This window comes from Nyctibius grandis, chromosome 1 (assembly GCF_013368605.1).
Source record: "Nyctibius grandis isolate bNycGra1 chromosome 1, bNycGra1.pri, whole genome shotgun sequence".
Lineage (NCBI taxonomy): Eukaryota > Metazoa > Chordata > Aves > Nyctibiiformes > Nyctibiidae > Nyctibius > Nyctibius grandis.
In genome coordinates, this window is record NC_090658.1 from 79,390,997 (window position 1) to 79,408,709 (window position 17,713).

The 17,713-nt window shown below is 44.8% G+C and overlaps 1 protein-coding gene across 4 annotated transcripts in view; it reads left to right on the plus strand.

The window, feature by feature from the left end:
• The window catches only part of SESN1 (sestrin 1), an 82,280-nt gene that overhangs the window by 60,421 nt on the left and 4,146 nt on the right, over positions 1-17,713 (plus strand). For 2 of the 4 annotated variants that reach the window (XM_068408239.1, XM_068408246.1), the window contains exons 2-6: positions 11,940-12,005; positions 12,926-13,126; positions 14,067-14,249; positions 15,591-15,833; positions 17,098-17,245. In XM_068408239.1, the coding sequence (XP_068264340.1) occupies positions 11,940-12,005; positions 12,926-13,126; positions 14,067-14,249; positions 15,591-15,833; positions 17,098-17,245 (841 nt within the window). Of the gene's footprint in view, positions 1-4,233; positions 4,320-6,351; positions 6,460-11,939; positions 12,006-12,925; positions 13,127-14,066; positions 14,250-15,590; positions 15,834-17,097; positions 17,246-17,713 lie in introns of those variants that run through there. The other 2 variants (XM_068408267.1, XM_068408256.1) reach the window with 2 other exon arrangements.

A 17,713-nucleotide genomic window follows, 5' to 3' on the forward strand; every position in this document is an offset into this window, starting at 1 on the left:
CCCCCAACCCAAAATACTTCTCCGATCACTTACTTTGACTGTAAGCAGGACTGAGTGCTGTTTGCAGCAGCTGGGTGGGCAGGTCTTAGGAGAGAGGCGGGGGCAATGACACCCGGGTTAGTGCAGTAACCTCTTCAGCTGGCATGGCTGCAGATGGGAGACACCGTGCATCTGCGGCCGTTAGCCGTCTCAGGGGGTTCAAAGACACTTGGACGTGAATGCTGGGATTTACATCCATTCTGCTAAGCTTGCTACATCTTGCCACAGCTGGTGCTACTGTACGAAACTGCAAGAGAGAGAAATCCAGTCCTGAGAACTAATATAGCTCAGAGCCCCAAAGAATTATCTGGTTTTACTTGTAAGTGTTCCTGGGAAAGAATTGTCTGATCAGCCTCTGAGTTATTAATTTGATGTCCAGGGCATTGCAGTAAGAGGCATTTCGAGTGCTCCTGCTTGGATAGCTTTTCTATGGAAAGAATTTAAGATCTTGGTTTGCCGGTTCTTCAGAGTCATCTGTTTGTGCTGAACTTGACTCAAAAAAGTCGCCCTATTGGACTGAAATGGAACTGGTCCAAGTTAGAGCGGCCAAGTGCAGCCATATGCGTTTGCAGGATCAAGCTTTTCATATTGTAACTGGTTGATCTCCTTTTAGCTTCACCAGGACATTTCTTTAACTGTAGCAATAAGCAAAAACTGCATTTCTGATGACTTAACCTAGAGAGCATAGATGTTAAATGCCGTCCTTTCGTGCAAGCAGCTTTTATGGAAGTGCTTGCTATGAAAGAGTATGTTTCCATGCTTGAGGTGGTGTTTGCTTTAGGTGACTTCATGTGTATCTATCATACACTCTTTCTTGGTATCTATCGATATTTTAATGTTAAACATTTGTTGTTGTTTTTTCCCTTAGGAGCATTTCACTCCATCTCTGTTTACTTGCACTGATACATGGTCAAACATACTGTTGTGTTTCCCCAGGGGAACGCTCAAGTTATGCAAACTGTACCATAGATCTGTCCCCGTGTCCCCCGGCTGCGCTGGGTTCTGCACTCATGAGTACCCAGACGAGCTTTGTGGTGGTGTCAAACCATATTCCCCCATGAAATTGCTTATGTAGCTTGTCTTTTACTAGCCCCCAAATGGAAATTTTTTCAGTCTACAATTGCATACTGATTTATAGATGAGCATGTGGCTCAGTTTTGCATGTTCTTCCATTTAGAGGAGTTGCACTTTGGAAATGCCTGTGTGAGGGCTGGGGTGGAGAAAGTGCTTGCAGCAAACTGGAGTGATGAGATTCTGCTCAGGCAGAGACATACCTGGGACCTGAGCAGAGCTTGTGTACTCAGGCCATATGGGAGAGCTTTTAAGACCATTATTATTTGTTTGCTGCGGCTGTGCAACTTCCTCTTCCCCTTTGTACACACTTTTTCTGACACGCTGTCGCTGCCTTCATCTATCCTGATACAGAAAGCAAAGAACGTGGTAGAATTCCCTAGTTTCTGCTGTTGAGTTGGCTGTTTCGTGAGAGATAATTTCCCTTGGACGATATCAGAGAAAAATCTGTACCCGCCAAGGTTCTTTGTATAGGAACAAGTGTTAACATAAACAGCTTTCTCACAAATCCAGGCAGGGCAATCGACCACAGTGAGGGGAAAAAGAAAAACACTTCAGGGAACTGAGGAGTGCTGCCTTTTTTTTCTTTCTTTTTTTTTCCCTTCTCTTTTCTTCCAAGGGTGTTAAGAAATTCATTGAAGGGCATAATCTCTCATCTGATATTCCAGAAGACTTATTATGTTGAGGCATCTTCTTTCATTTCAGCTTTTCAGGTAATTACTCTCCTTTCCTACAGTTTTTCCCAGCACAAGCCAGTTCTTTGCCTGTGTTGCAAGAGGAGCCCATTCCTTGTCTTTTTGTTGTGTTTTGGCCTGAAGTAAGGAAGTAGCCAGTGGGAATTAAACAGTGTTCTTCATTAATTTATTTTATTAGCTCACAAAATGCAACCTTCTTTGCCAGTATTGCATTCTTCATCCATGCTTCTGTTGCATGTTTTATGAAGTGCAAGTAGGTACCAACCGCACTTCATTTCTTCTGGAGAAACTTACCAGCTTAAAGCCAAGGCCCTAAATAAGGAGCTGTGGTACCTGGGCATCCCTAGGTAATTTAACCTTATAACTGCTGCTGAGCCTTCAGAAGTATCACAGAATCACAGAATGTTAGGGATTGGAAGGGACCTCAAAAGATCATCTAGTCCAATCCCCCTGCCGGAGCAGGATTACCTAGATCATGTCACACAGGAACACGTCCAGGCGGGTTTTGAATGTCTCCAGAGAAGGAGACTCCACAACCTCTCTGGGCAGCCTGTTCCAGTGTTCGGTCACCCTCACCATAAAGAAGTTTTTCCTCATATTTATGTGGAACCTCCTGTGTTCCAGCTTGCACCCATTGCCCCTTGTCCTGTCAATGGATGTCACTGAGAAGAGCCTGGCTCCATCCTCATGACACTTGCCCTTTACATATTTATAAACATTCATGAGGTCACCCCTCAGTCTCCTCTTCTCTAAGCTAAAGAGACCCAGCTCCCTCAGCCTCTCCTCATAAGGGAGATGTTCCACCCCCTTAATCATCTTCGTGGCTCTGCGCTGGACTCTCTCTAGCAGTTCCCTGTCCTTCTTGAACTGAGGGGCCCAGAACTGGACACAATATTCCAGATGCGGCCTCACCAGGGCAGAGTAGAGGGGGAGGAGAACCTCTCTCGACCTGCTAACCACACCCCTTCTAATACACCCCAGGATGCCATTGGCCTTCTTGGCCACAAGGGCACATTGCTGGCTCATGGTCATCCTGCTGTCCACTAGGACCCCCAGGTCCCTTTCCCCTATGCTGCTCTCCAAGTAGAGTATCCCTTCTCTCTCCAGAGTTAACTGTGTAGCCCAGAGAGGTGGTGGTATATTGAAAGTGGAGAGGAAAGGAAGCCTTTAAAAGCTTTAGCATTAGAAATGTGCAGAACTGCTGCCTTGAGTCAGGTTGCCGTGCTCCCCTGACAGCACTGTCCTCGGTGTTTTCTGCATTTCGCTGCAAGATTCATACACCCATAAGAGGAACAGCCTGTGAACAGTTTTTCAGTGTTCAGTTTTACATTTAACAGAAGTGTAAAGTTCAGTGCCATGGAATTTCCCTGCTTGGTGGTTAGATAGCTTGGTGTAGGACTCAAAACTGAGGAGCCTGAATTGTAGGCAGAAGCCTTCCTCCCCCAAATGAGTACGTTCAGGGATTCAGAGCTGTCCTGGCCACCTCCCATCAAAACTGCAATAGAAATTCTCCTCTTGGGGTCTGTCATATTTTATTTTAATTCAGAATATTTGAAGAAAAATGATCTAACAGAATTTAGCTTTATAAATCCTAGATTGCTTTGGAAGACAAAAAAAAAAATCATATCGGCCAGCTCAGGGACTTGTTTCTTTTGATGTAATTGATGCCATAAAATCCCAGACCAAAAGAGGTGGGAGATGTAAGGCATCTGGCAGAGTTTACAGCCCTGGGGGGTCAACGAGAGAAGTACAGCCTGCTGCAAACAAAGGCTGAGTGTTTTGCTGATGTGATTGCAAAACATATGTTTGCCCAGGACTGTTATGATCTTGGGAATAGGCAGGAGGCCAGATTTCTGCAGCAGCATACTTAGTCACACAAATATCTGCAAAATGTTAACCTCCTGCGATTTCTCGGTTTAAAAGCCGTAATTACTTTGTTGCTTAAAGAGAAGGTAGAAACTCTTGCATCAGGAACAGGGGAGAGGAAAAACAAACAAGCGTTGTCCAAAGATCATCTCAGCGCTGGGGAGGAGAGCGGGGCTCAGGGATGGGCCCTTGCCCCTCGGCCGCGCTCTCCGGCCGGGCCGGGGGCAGCAGGGAGGAGCGGGGTGGGGTGCGCTGGGGGGCCCTGGGGCTCTGCGGGGGCACTTGCCCCCCGGCCGGGCGGCTCCGCGGTTTCCTCCGCGGCAGCCGCTGCTGCCTCTTCACCCCCCGCTCCGGGGCGTTTGTTGGCACTCCCGGGGGCCTGCCAGGCACCGGCGAGAGGGAGCAACCGGGAGGGAGGGGGGGGCCGCGGCGAGCAGCTGTCCCCCGGCCGCTGCTCCGCCCCGGCGGGGCAGAGCCCTGCGCCCCGCTCCGCCCGCGGGGAGGGAGGGAGGCCGGGCCGCGGGGAGGGCCCGCCCCGGCGGCGCTGGGCGGTGCGGCAGAGCCGCGGCGGGGCTGCCAGGGGAGCGCGGCCGGCCCCAGCCCCGCAGCGCTGGCATGAGGGTGGCGAGGCCGGGCCCCCAGCAGCAGGTACCCCGCGGGGGGCGAGGGGCGCGGGGCGGCCCCTCCAGCTGGCCCCCGCAGGGCTGAGCCTCCCCGGGCGCGGCAGTGCTGCTCCCCGGGCGCATCCCCAGGGAGGGGTCCCTGCTGGAAGGTGGGGGGGGCCGGGCAGCCCCCCTGCAGCGAGCGAGTCCCGGCTCAGCTGCGGGGCCGGGGGGGCAGGAGCAGTGCTTCCCTGCGGGCTCCTCGCTCGACCTGTACAGACGTCGTTCAGAGCTACCGGAGGGTAACTTTGGGGCGTTTGCAGGTCCTTTCTAGCTCCCTTTAACGGGATACCCCGTCGCTGCCTGCAGTGACAGTGCAGATGCTGTCGTTATCCTCCCCATTGCCACTTGGTCCCAGAAGGGCTGTGTATCGCTTGTGCGTGTGGTGGTGGGGTGTCTCTGCTGGGTTTTTAGGCTCATCCGACTAGTTTTTGCCTCTGGATTGCCTGGTATTTATTTCGTTCTGGCACGGACTTGGATTATCCTTTTGAAACAGTGAGGTTGGTCTTGCGTTTCTGATAGAGAAGAGCTTGCTGTAATTTTAAACAAATGCAAGTCAATAGCATTATTTTGGACAGGAGTTAAAATGCTGCTTTGGATCTCTTTTGTAAGTTTCTTAGTGTCACCACATAAAGATTTTTCTTTTAAAGGAGATTTTTAAATCCTCAAAATCCTGCAGGTTGTCAGAGAAGCTACTTTGAATTTTTCTGGTTTGTACAGAATTGAGTACCTCCTGGGTACAGATTGCTTTGCTTTGACATAATCCAGCAGTACAGTCTACGTAATGCAAACGGTAACTGTCACGTTTAAACTTGTTTCCTTCTGTGTCACTGATTTATTGGTATTTAAACAGTGTTTACTGCATGGAAATTGCAGACGTTCCTTCCAGATCCTTTGCCCTTTAATGCTCTTTGTTTCATTGTACACATTACGGAACGGGCATATAGAAAAGCTAGGCGCTAATCGTTGAAATTCAGCCTCTTGGTTTCAGTGAGCTGATATCAAAAGTAAATTGGGTTGTGGTCTCTAGGCAGTTGTGTCGCAAAACCACTTTAGGAGGAGCTCTTACTGCTGGGGAAGAATAGGTAGCACTTAGGTGCCTTGAGACTACTCCAGTTGGACCTGCTCTTACTGCTCAGTCCTAGAAGATGACCAGGGAAGAGGTGTTAGAGGTTGAGACTGAGGAGTCTGGGCTTTGCTTTTATTCCTGCTGTTGTGGACAGGGTGTGTGACCTTGGGCACACACTCACTTGCCTTGATTTCTGTTTTGGATCAAGTCACATGAACTAGTTGGGGATGTTTTTAAAATCTGATATTTCAAAGGGCTTTTGAGACATTCAGAGAAAATGCCCTTACTGATGTTTAAATTAATATGAGGTAATTTAAGTATTTAAATTCATGTAAGAATAATGTATTCTCTGTGAAATAGAAACAGGTCAACATTTGCTGTGCTCTAATTCCAGTGAAGAGCAGTAGGTCTGTGGAACGAAGTGCTTTGTGGCAGAGGGGGGAGTACTTGTTCTCAGTTCTTTAAATCCATGCAAGTGCAGACATGTCTAGTGCTTCAGTTGCACGACAGTCTGAGATACCCAGAAAATGGAACCAGTGCAAAAATTTAGAGTACATGAGCATTTTGGGAATCACTTTTCTGTCATTTTAATGCAAATCGTGGTTCGTTTGAGAAAGCCACAGTTGCAGCTACTTCTGGATTAGGTAAATGAATAAAATAGGAAAAACTGCCAGTTCTGCTTAGCCCCACACTTAGAAAAGGTGTAAGATTTGTGGGAGTTTTTTTTTTTTTAGTGTTTGTAGGAAAAGAATCATATTTAATCACTCCTCTTTGTTTCTTAATGCCGTCATTTCCAAAAGCTACCCATCTGATAGGAAACTACAGTAGCTACTGCATTTAGCAGAACTGAAAATACGTATTGGCTTGGTGATAAATAACTTGTCCTGTGAGGCCAGTTGTGCCAGTCATTGTCGTTAAGATCCTAAAGAAGGAAACTCCGAATTTGTAGCCTGTCAGTGTCACCACCAGTGAGGTTTTGCTGTCGGTGACCTTTAAAGGGGAAGTAGGAACCAGACGCAGTGAGTGAAGCAGCAGCAGCACGAGGCCTCTTAGACTGGTAAGTGCCAAAGTCTCCCTTGGAAATGCAGCGTGAGCTTCTTGGACACTTAGATGCTTTGGGGCATTTTATCCTATAAGCGTATAAAGCTCTAATAGGTATGTTTAATGTCAGCTTCAAATGCATACCATAGTATACTAAGCTGAATTTTCAGCACTGGCACATTGAGGGGGTTAATTCCGCTAGGAGATTGTGTTGAGTTTTTAACCCCCAGCTCAGTGTGCCTTTCTTAACCCTAAGCTTGGGTAGAAATGCTTTTAGCTTGTGTAAAATGATCGCTGGTTGTCTAGGAAAATGTTACCTCCAAAAAGGGTCACCTCAAACTCATCTCCCTTCTCTGGTTGCTTCCTTTAGATTGTTTTATATTGCAATACAGTGTGTGATTTTCATATAATTCTGTTTGAATCTAGCAGTATTTAGTGATTAATCAGGACACAGATGATTCAGATGAAGATACTAATCCAAATGTGGTTTAGTGAAGTAAATCGATAATTGTATTTTCACTTTGCCTGTGGCTTGTCTATGATAAAATGTTCTTTTTGCCGTTTAGAGGAGGCTTAAGTCAGTATGTAAATAAGTCGTTCTGGGAGATACAACATTTGATATTGGTACTGCCTGTACTTGAGGGGAGCAAAATGACTCCCTGTGCTACCACCAGGGAAGCAGTCAGAAGGTTGTGGTTCATAGCTAGTGCTCAGCTCGTGAATCTGGAATGACTGAAAGTTAGCAGTTTGGTAACAGTCCCCATACTCATCTGACAAAAACTATAATTGACTTTTGGGAGAGGTTTTGTGACAAGAGGCAGAGCTCTAGCTGCCAAGAGCCAGTACTGGGGGAGGAACAGGGATCTGAAAAAGCATTTTAGGTGCACTATGGAGCAAGAGCTGTGGCTAAGGTTAGGTAGCTGTTCCTGTTCTAGAGGCCCTGTGTCTTGGCTTGTGACTTAACTCTGCTTCACTGTTTCTAGGTGGAATTTCTGATATTGGGTGTCTGTTTAGAAGTGACTTCTTGTTTTCTTCACTTATATTTTAAAGAGGTTCAGAACTAAAGCTGATGATGTTCTATTACTAGCAGAGGTGATGCATGTTGTACTTTTAAGTATTTAAAAACGTCTTCTAAGCATTTGCAGTTCAATTTTCCATCTCAAGCTTTTACTTAAATTTGATAGGAATGCTGTTCTTGTCAAGACACTTAAAAAAAGTTACCTAAAAGTGGGCTTGACTGACAGAGTCTTAAGATACAGAAAAGCCCTAAGTAGAGTGAGTTTATACATGTTTGTGGTTTTAGAGTGGTCTTCTCTGAGCATGTATGTGCATACAGTACAGATTTTTGGTCTGGTTGTCATTGTGAAGTTGGATGTACTAAGTGGGCCAGACTGGTGAGAGAGAATGGTAACTGGGAAGTATATCATTAAGTTTGCAGACTTGTCTCATTAACTCTTCTGTCTCAGCTCTGAAGAGCTGTTTCTTGGTGTAAATTTGCATAAAATATATTTCCTGGCTGAGAAGTCTCTGAAAAGGCACACAGTCTGATGGTTAGGGCATTAGCCTGTGACTTGAGAGATCTCAGCTCAAGCTGCCAGTCCTTTGTAGCAGCCTCTGTTAGACACACAGCTTTTCAGTTTCTCAGGTTTTTTTCTAAATGGGAGATAATACACTTGCCCTACCTCACAGGAATGTTGCATGAATTAAATACATGAGATGCTCAGATAGGGCAGTGATGAGGGACATGCAGATTCAGAAATGGTAGGTATCTGGTGAGCATAGTTCCCATGGAAATAATAATAGTGGCTCTACGGAAATACAAGTTACATTACATAAGGGGAAAGAGGAGGCTTTTCTGTGATTTCTGAGGTTGTCTCCGCCAGCATAGCGATACAGCATTTAAATGGCTAAAGTCTTGCTTCTCTGTGAAGGTACATCTGGAACGTGAGCAGTGGACTGGCAACTGGAGAGGCCCACCTCCCTCCTTAGCTGTGAGCTTCTGGGTGTTGAAGGTGAAATCGGTTCCACCCTTAGTGCTCAGCTTTGCAGCCGTCTGAGTTATATGTTCTGGCTTTGAAGATGGAGTGCCTCTGATGCATTATTATTATGATGATGTATTATTTGCACCTAAAGCCTCAGTTGTGGTTGGCTTTCTGCTGAGCTTGGAGCTGTATTCAGCTGCAGAGTTTCGAGACTGAATGGAAGCGGTGTGGCAAGGTTAACAAACAGGAGGAAGGAAGCCAGGAGAAGATTGATGCAGAAAACACGGCACTAAGTAGGTCACTTTGGTGTGCAACTCGGTGGTCTGGAATCACATGAAAGTTGCTTATACTTTTGTAATAACCAAAATAAATATCGATTGCTTGCAGCTGCTGCTCATCCTAGCTCCAGCTGCTTCGCCGAGTGCTTGTCGGTGCTCCAGGTGAGGTGCTTCTTTAAGAGGAAGGTGCAGGAGAGGGACATGGTAGTGTGGCTGGTCAGGATGCAGGTCTTGCCTTTGAGAGGGAAAGCTGGAGAGCAGTGCTCCTTGAGTTGAGTGTATTTGGAAGATGGAGGCTTAGTGAAGGGCATCATGGAGCATAGAAATATGTTCAAAAGAAAGGGAAGATACTCCAGGACTGTTTTGAGAATTATTACTGTGTTGTCTGCATAGTATTTGAAACGTTGGGATACTGGGAGCACCTGGAGATGCCTGCTGTTTCTCAGGTAGTAGGAGAAGTTGATTAAATGCTCTTTCTGAAAAAGAGGGGAAAACAACTTTTAAAAGGTCTGCCATATCTTGTAACTGAAGAATAAATTTCAGAATAATAATAAAATTCTGATTAATAAAATAATTCTGATAATAAAATTATAATTTTCAGAAGATTTCTGATGGGTCAGAATATATACAACTCTCATGACTGTGGTAATCATGCACCTTATGACAACAAGCTTATTTCTGTTCTCGGCACCCTCTGGAAGAAACGTATTAACTCCCATTTTGCAGATGGGAAACTGAGGCTCATCTTCCCAAATCCTTTGGAGCGTCTCTGTCAGAACACAGACGTGAACCCAGGCTTCTTAAGTACTAGGCTAGTGCCATGATTTCAGGGGATGCTTCCTCTCCTGAGAGAAAACAAAGCAACTTATTCAATCCTCAGAAAAACCCTGAGTCACTTTGCAGAGGAGGTTTGGTTACTTAAGTAAAGTAACGTGTTACGTGCAGTGTAATCATAGTAGTTTGACCTCTGCATGCTTTAAAAAAATGTGAAGTGTATTGATATTGATGTATTTTAGATAGTGAGGCAAAATATGTTAGCAGCCTGCTGATCTCAGGTTCTTAAATCTTGGGTTTTTTTCTTCCTCTAAGTGTTCTGGCGAAGGGGAAGACCGAAACACAGTCGTTCAAGAATTAAACTTCAAGGTATTTCTCTTGGAGTGCTTGAGTTGGCAGACAACTGCAGACATCTGCTAAGATAAATGATGTGTACAGACTTCTTTTTCCTTGCTGTCGTTTGGATGTAAGATGTTTCTCTAATTTGCTGGTGTAGTTGTAGCCGAGGTAAGAAGCTGTGCTAGAGCTTTGAGGAGAGAGGCTGTTTTTTTAAGATATAAATTCCATCCAGGCAAAATTGTGAATGCTGCGACCCTCAGCAGGAAAAAGCTACATCGCAAACTTTACTGTACCAGGGAAATTGTGAAAAGACTAGTAGTAAGAGCTGCCCCTTGATCTCACTTTATCCAAATAAGATTTGGGAAATGGAGGCATCTGATTCAGCATTTAAGGCGACTGTCAGAGTCTGATGGGCTTTGGTAGTTCTGACTTAGACCTGCGCCGATTGTTTCCGGCTCTCTGAAGCTGGTTTTTAATCTTAGGGGAAAGTTCAGGGGACGGTAACTGATTAATAAAATTGCTTCTCGTACAATGAACTCGTGCAAATAGAAACCTCAGCTAAAGACAGAAAAAGCGCAGTAGTGAGTGCGACCGGTTTTGCTTGTTTATAACAGCCTTTATCTATGTGGGGAAAATGCAGCAAAGTTAAAAACTGCATTTGGCAGGCAGCTTTTAGGGGCTTCCTTCGCTCTTGAGGCCTAAAGCAGCTGAAGGTGCCTCTCTGCTCTGTGTGGCCTGAACTGGCTCAATACATGGTGTTAGTTCATCTAAACCCAGCTGAGAACCTGGATGGGGTTGGTATCGTCAGAAAACGAGTGGTTTGGGCTATGGAACGGAGGCAGTGGGTGTTAAAAGATGACTGGGGGAGAGGGAACAGATAAGGAGCCCAAACCTAGTTGATATGTAGCCTAGTGTGTTTAGCACTCAGCTCCATCCCCAGCTTTAATCCCAGGTCTCCCTCCATCTGTAAGAGCACTGTGCCATCAGCTGCCCTGTCGGGAGCTGCTTCGGGTGGCAGGGCTCCGTCTTTGCTGGGGAAGCCGTGCCACTGGCTGGGGAGTAACCCCTTAGGAGAGCTGGTCGGCAGCGAGTGCTGCGCGCATGGAGCGAGCCTCTGTAGTGATGGGGAGGTGGGCACGTGTGAATGTGCGAGGTGAGGCCGTGTCCTGCTTTGGTACGTGCCCCGTGGATGCTGCTGTGCCTTCTCTGAGGGCCGCTCCGTGCCAAGCACAGAAGCTGCCCTTGAACCCATGGCTCCCACCCTTGCAAAGGGAACGGTTTAACAGGCAGGACACAAATGCACCCAGGTCTTTTATGCAGTTTGCTCCTTGGCCACATGAAGGGCCCAGGGTGCCGTAGGCCTGGCAGAAAGCTTCATCTAGCTGAGGGAGAGGGCAAGTAGTGAACTGCTGAGGGGGGTATCCAGTCTCCCTCTTACCTGCAAGGCCCCATGTCCCCAGAAGTGTGTGCAAGGACATGGCTGCTGCTGTTCTGATTGAGCAAAATCCCCTCCCTCCCTCCCAGCGTGAATAGCTTTTTATCCCATCTTGAAAAGAAAGCAGATGCAAATGTAGATCAGGTACTTTCAGCAGTTTAAGAGCTCTTTGAGGTTGGGAGAAAGAAATCTGATTAGGGTTACAGCTGTTTCATTTCCTGACAGATGCACAGAGTGTTATGTGCTGGCGTTCTGCGGATGTACACACACACATCGGTCTCGTTTTGTATCAGTGGCATAACCACACAGCAGCCAGCTATGTACTGAACTCCTTGTTCTGGACACCCTGCCAAAATATGCTTTATGCAGAATTTTCTGTGAACCAGGTTGTAGTGTGTGTGTGCATATAAATTTGTGTGTGTTTTCTTCGGTTGGCAGGGCCTTTGTTGTTGAATTTTTTTGTTGCTGGAGTGGGGCAGTACACTGTAAACAAGTGTGGCTAATTATAAAGCACTTGTTTGTACAAATGCAAATCATTTTTTTAATATGATACTAGTAAAAGTACCCGTTAAGAGTACCACGAGTACCCAAATAAGCCCAGCTCTGAATGGAGAATTTTCTTTCTTGCAACCACAGCTAAAAAGATGTTTATAACTAAATGCTGAGATGGTGTAACTTTCTTTTCTAGGAACTCGGATTAAGAATTCCTAGACCACTGGGACACGGACCAAGCAGATTCATCCCTGAGAAGGAGGTGTGGTAGTGTTTTTAAGTACACAGTGAACTTTATGCTTTTAAGGAACACCCTTTTAGTAGTAACCCACATTTGGTTTCAGGACAGCTGCTGAGCTGCAAAACATTTTCAGTCGTGATCACATTCAGTCCTGGTGAGACTTTGGCCACAGTTCTAGCGTACAGAAGCAGTGAGAGCCCTGGGGAGCTTTGGAATAGTTATGACAGCTCCAGAACTGCTATCTAGCATAAGAGAAAGTCAATACAGTTTTCTGTAAGAGTATCTGTTTCCTTATGAACATCCAGATGTCATTTCCTACTGGTCCACAAGGCACCTGCCCCCATGGTCTGGGTTACTTTTTCTTGATTTGCCTCTACCATTCTGAATAATCTAAGAAGCTTCAAAGTGCTGTGGCTGAGCATTTCTGGTGCTTCTCTCCTGATTGTCTGGTAAGAGAATTTGGAGCAGAGGAAAAGTTAGTAATATGCCTGTGTTTTTCTGGGAATTATAGAGCCTTACGTTTCAGTTTCCTTTTATTTCTCTCTCTTGTCCTCTTAGCTAGCTTTTTACTTCTTTCTCTCTTTTTTCCTTACTAAAAATGATTACTCAATTAGCTTTTTGTTGTTATAATGAACTAAGTTAGATCAGTTTGGGGCATTCAAGAAAGTGAAGGTGAGACAGCTAAAAATGAGAAGTCGGTGTAAAGGAACCGTAAAGCCAAAAATCTCCTTTTGCTGATATAACCATTTGTGGTCTCCTAAATGAGAGGTATTAAAGAGATTCTATGTGCCTTGCCTTATGTGCACTGATTTAATGCCATTAATAGATTTATAACATAATTCCTTTCACTAGGGCCTCTGGGTGCTGTGGTAATATATTTATTTACTATTTTATTGGTACTTCTTAGACAATATTGCTAATTGCTCTTTCTGTTCAATCAGACGATTCAAGTGGGGAACGAAGACGCCATGATGCACACGCTGTTTGCAGATTCTTTTGCTACGCTGGGCCGATTGGACAATGTTACCTTGGTGATGGTTTTCCACCCACAGTATCTTGAAAGCTTTCTAAAAACTCAGCACTATCTACTGCAGATGGATGGTCCACTCCCGCTTCATTACCGACACTACATCGGGATAATGGTATGCTGGAACATAAAGCAGCAAGCAGAAACAGCCACTTTGGCAACAATCTCTGGTCTTGTTTAATAGAGTTATTACTGTGTTTTGCAGTTTCTAGTTGGAGAGGCATTTCATCAGAAGCTAAGGGGAAAAGCAGAGTAGGTTTGTTTGTGTCTGGTTTACAAATAGTTTCATAAGACCAGTACTTTATGTTCATAGTTTCGGTAGGACTGTGAGAAAGAGGGGGAAAAAATCTGTTACAAAAATAATGCAATTTAGTATCTCAGAAATTGTTTTTCAAGAAAGCTTGCTTGTGTGTGTGTCCTGTCAAATACACCTCCCTCTAACTCAATAGTCCCGTTATCTGTATCTGAATCTCTAAATTCTAAGCAAGTTTTCTGCCAGAAGTGGTTGATTTCATAATTTCCCATCTGCCAGTACAACGGTCTTTGCCTGCTGAAGTTGAATTAAAGTTTTGGGCTGTGTTTTTAATTTGATGGGGAAGTATTACTGTTCAAATAAAAGATACTGGGTCTGTTCTTTGCCAAAAAGCTGCCCTTAGTCTCTCTTGCTATGTGTGTTCTATAACCTCCTTTTGTTTTAGCTGGTCAAGATTCACCTAGAGGCAGCCTTGCTTCTTCCCTGCTGGAGAGTACTGTGCAGGATAGATTACTTGCTTCAGGACATACAATAAATCTATGCCTGTACTTCTGTCTGGATATAGGCATGTTGCAGCTGTAGCCAGCACAGTTATAATGTATATGAGTGAGGAATATTTACGTTGTGAGAACAATAATCAAAGCAGGCTGATGTGTTAATCCCATTTTTTTTTACTTCAGCCTTCGATCACTGCAAGTCTTATTCTTGAATATGTTGAGGAAATGATGACTTATGGTATTTGTCATAAAGCAGTAACTTACTGTAATTGTTTTCTGTATCACAATTGTGTTTTCCTTTCTAGGCTGCAGCACGACATCAGTGCTCTTACCTTGTTAACCTCCATGTGAACGACTTCCTTCATGTCGGTGGAGACCCTAAATGGTTAAATGGTCTGGAAAATGCACCTCAAAAACTGCAAAATTTAGGAGAACTGAACAAAATGTTGGCTCACCGACCCTGGCTTATCACCAAGGAACATATTGAGGTAAATCTTTCACGAAGTATTGTGAATGTACCCTTATTTTTCAGTAAATGCAATCACAGATTCTTAGGGTTAAGAGCCAGACAGAGATGTTCTGTGTTACTGCCTTTCATTTCAGCGTTATATCACTGTGATACTGTATGATGTAATATCACTTGTGCCCTTGTCAAACTAACATGATCATAAGTGGTCTTAAATGACTAACAAATTTAATTTACAACATACTGACGTGTCAGAGTTGTCATGTCAGAATTCTGTTGGTGCGACGAGGATGTACTCAGATGTGCAGTTCCTTAAGTCGTGTGCTAGAACCCCCTGAGCATTTCTGAGATGCTGCCAGAGGTTAGGCTGAACACCGATCACCACAGTTTTGTTTCAATTGCTGCTGGTTCAAATGCGTAGTTTTCAGGCTGGGCTGGAGGGAGCACGCTGGCAGAACAGCCCAGGGGAGCGGTGGTGGTACAAGCCAGCCAGGACCGCAGCACCTACAAGGCACCAAGCGGCTGCTTCTGCTGCTCCCTCCTCTGAGGGCTACCAGGATCAGCCAGCTTCGAGGGTACATGCAGCACGTGTGCAGCGAAGGCAGCCCTCACAGCAGGGGCATGCCTGCCCTGGGCCTGGCCACAGTTACTAGAGCAACTCCTCCTCCTCCTCCTCCTCTGCTCTTCTCTTTACCCTTAGCAAGGAGGAAGCGGGTGCTGGGACTCTCTCGTCGCTGTCTGTCAGGTGGAGAGGCAGCAGGAGGTCTTGCTGGGAGGCAGGACGCTGGGCTGTGGGGGAGGGCATGCACTTTGCCAGAAGGCCCCAAACCTCCCACACTTTCCTGCCTGAAGGGGAAGTTGGGGTTTGAAGTTTCTTGTCAAATGTAGAGCATTCCACCCACAGGGACAAGATGGAGGGAGCCCAGCCTTGATGCCAGGTTTTTACACAGCTGATCTGCAAGGAGTTGCCAGGGGGTTCTGAGACTGTAAAGACCAGTTGAAGAAACATGCGACTGTTGTGGTTGCATCTTCATCAGAGGTGTGAAATTTCGATTCAAGTCAGTCTGGCCTCAATACAAACCATATGGTGCAAAACAGAAACCCCAACTGATTCAATAGCTGAGGGCCAGAGAGGGGAGAGAAGTCATCTCCTGTGTGGCTTAACCACGTGAGTCTGTGGCTGGCAGGTAAGATGGTGACAGGACACTGAGCACGCTACCAGCAACAGAGAGTTGGGAAGCAATTGTGGCTGTGGGAAGAATAATTTTATCTGGTAAAGAAATGTGTTGATAAACTGCATTAAGGTGGGATCACCTGAACGGCTTTTTTAAATTAGTACTTTTGTCTTGCATTATTTTCAAAGCAACTTTTGAAGACTGAAGAGAACAGCTGGTCCCTGGCAGAGCTGATCCACGCAGTCGTTCTCCTTACACACTACCACTCCCTTGCTTCCTTCACGTTTGGTTGTGGAATCAGCCCAGAGATCGACTGTGAAGGGGGTCACACCTTCAGGCCCCCTTCTGTCAGTAACTATTGCATGTGTGATATTACAAATGGTTACCACGGGGTGGATGAAATTCATGCCAGCCCAACTGGAAGTATTCCAGTAAGTATCTGTCCGAAGAAACAATCCGTTTCACTAGTAGTAGTTTCTTTGTAAGGTTAATACACAGAGGGTGGCTGTCTCATTTCATTCAGTGAGAGTGGGGTTGATTAGCCTAATCCAGACGAGGGCTAACCAGTTGAAAAGTTACATTTAGGAGAAGCTGAAATGACACTGGTCAGCCGGGGGAAGCTACCAAAGGGAGAGACAAGGATACAATCTCTCAATTGTATGATTTTTTTGGTTTCTTGTCATTTATGTAGGCAAACTGACAACTCCTGGCCTCAGCTAGTTCATGATACGTGTCCTGAGCAGCAGTGGCCAGGAACGCTTTTTTTCATGGGTGCAGTGGCAAGTTGGCTTTTCTGTTGAGTTCAGTCTTTGACTTTGTTGCCTTGAATTGTTTGTGATACATCACACAACAGATCATTCGCAATTTTCTGACTCTCTTTCTAAAACAGTATTTCCTGCCTGCAGCACTTACTTATACTCACTGATCTGTACTTGCTTCCACTTAGTGAAAAGCATGATGTGAACTAAGCATTGGTTTAAGAACAGTGATAACAAGATATTTTAAATGCAGGTTCCTTGCCTGTGAGACTTTACTGCAGTGGTGTGGGTGGCATTTAAATTTTGTCTGATGGAGCTTGCTGGTTCTCTGAAGGAGCAAACTGACTGCAAAAGGCAGAGAGGAAAGGGGCAGAACTGTATAAACTGAAGATAACTTTATTTTACTTTGTGCTGATTGAATTAATAGCGTGTTGTGGTGTTAAAACAGCTCGTGTGAAATAAGATTATCTTGCACTAGCTTTCCTTTGAGGCTTCATTAAATCTGCATTTACACTCACTCACCCTTTTTCCTTCCCTCTGTGAGCAGAGAAGAGAAAAAATACAGCTGGGTAGTAAATTGTGGTTACTTCCTCTATCAGAATTTCTGTTACAGCTCCTTGTTTTTCAGGTGTTAAACATTTAGATTAAGTAAGAGAAATTACTTTAATTTTAGTTTCAGAACCACTTGTTCAAAAAAGCTGTGATTCTTAAAATACGCTAAAAATACCAGGGATCTAACTGAGAAATGATGATGACTAAATGTGAACTGTTGGGTCAGTAAAGATTTCTTTCAAGAACTGTTTTCCTCAAAAAAATCAGTATTTAAAGATGTAAATGAAGGACATAGCTTGCGTTTAATTTTTCTGGCTTGATGATTTCTGCCATCATTGTCAGTTCTTGTGACATGGAAATGAAATGTTTCTGTCTCCTTTTCAAGTCTACAGAGTCTGTCTGTGAAGTTGAAGCTCTTATGGAGAAAATGAAGCAGCTACAGGAGTGTCGAGATGAAGAGGAAGCCAGCCAAGAAGAGATGGCTACACGCTTTGAAAGAGAGAAGAGAGAAAGCATGTTCGTGTGTTCTTCAGGTAGAACAGATGTAGTGTGTATATATATTTATTTAGACTTTTCCAAATCACTTGAAGAAATACTTACTACCACAAAAGGAAAAAAAGTGTTATTAGCTGTCTCAAGAACATCACCATTTCATTAAAGAGATCAAGATTGGGGTGCCTTGTTTTCTTCCAGGAACACTGAAAAGCAAAGCAGTGCCAAGATTTGTGGCTTCTCTCAAACACACCATAATAGTTACTGACCAATATTATGTTTAATAGACATTTCCAACAGAAATGGAATCTCTCTTGGGAGATGATTTAAAAGTTTCAGAAGAGATTTAAGCATCTCACAAGATGTTGTAAAAAGAAGTACTTAACACGCTGAACTATTTAAGTGTATGAAACATTACTTTTCAGATGACTGTGAGATAATACTTAATCTGTTACAAGCTTGGGGTTGTTGTGGGCTCTTCAACAGTTTCCTCTAAAATAAACTTGGCA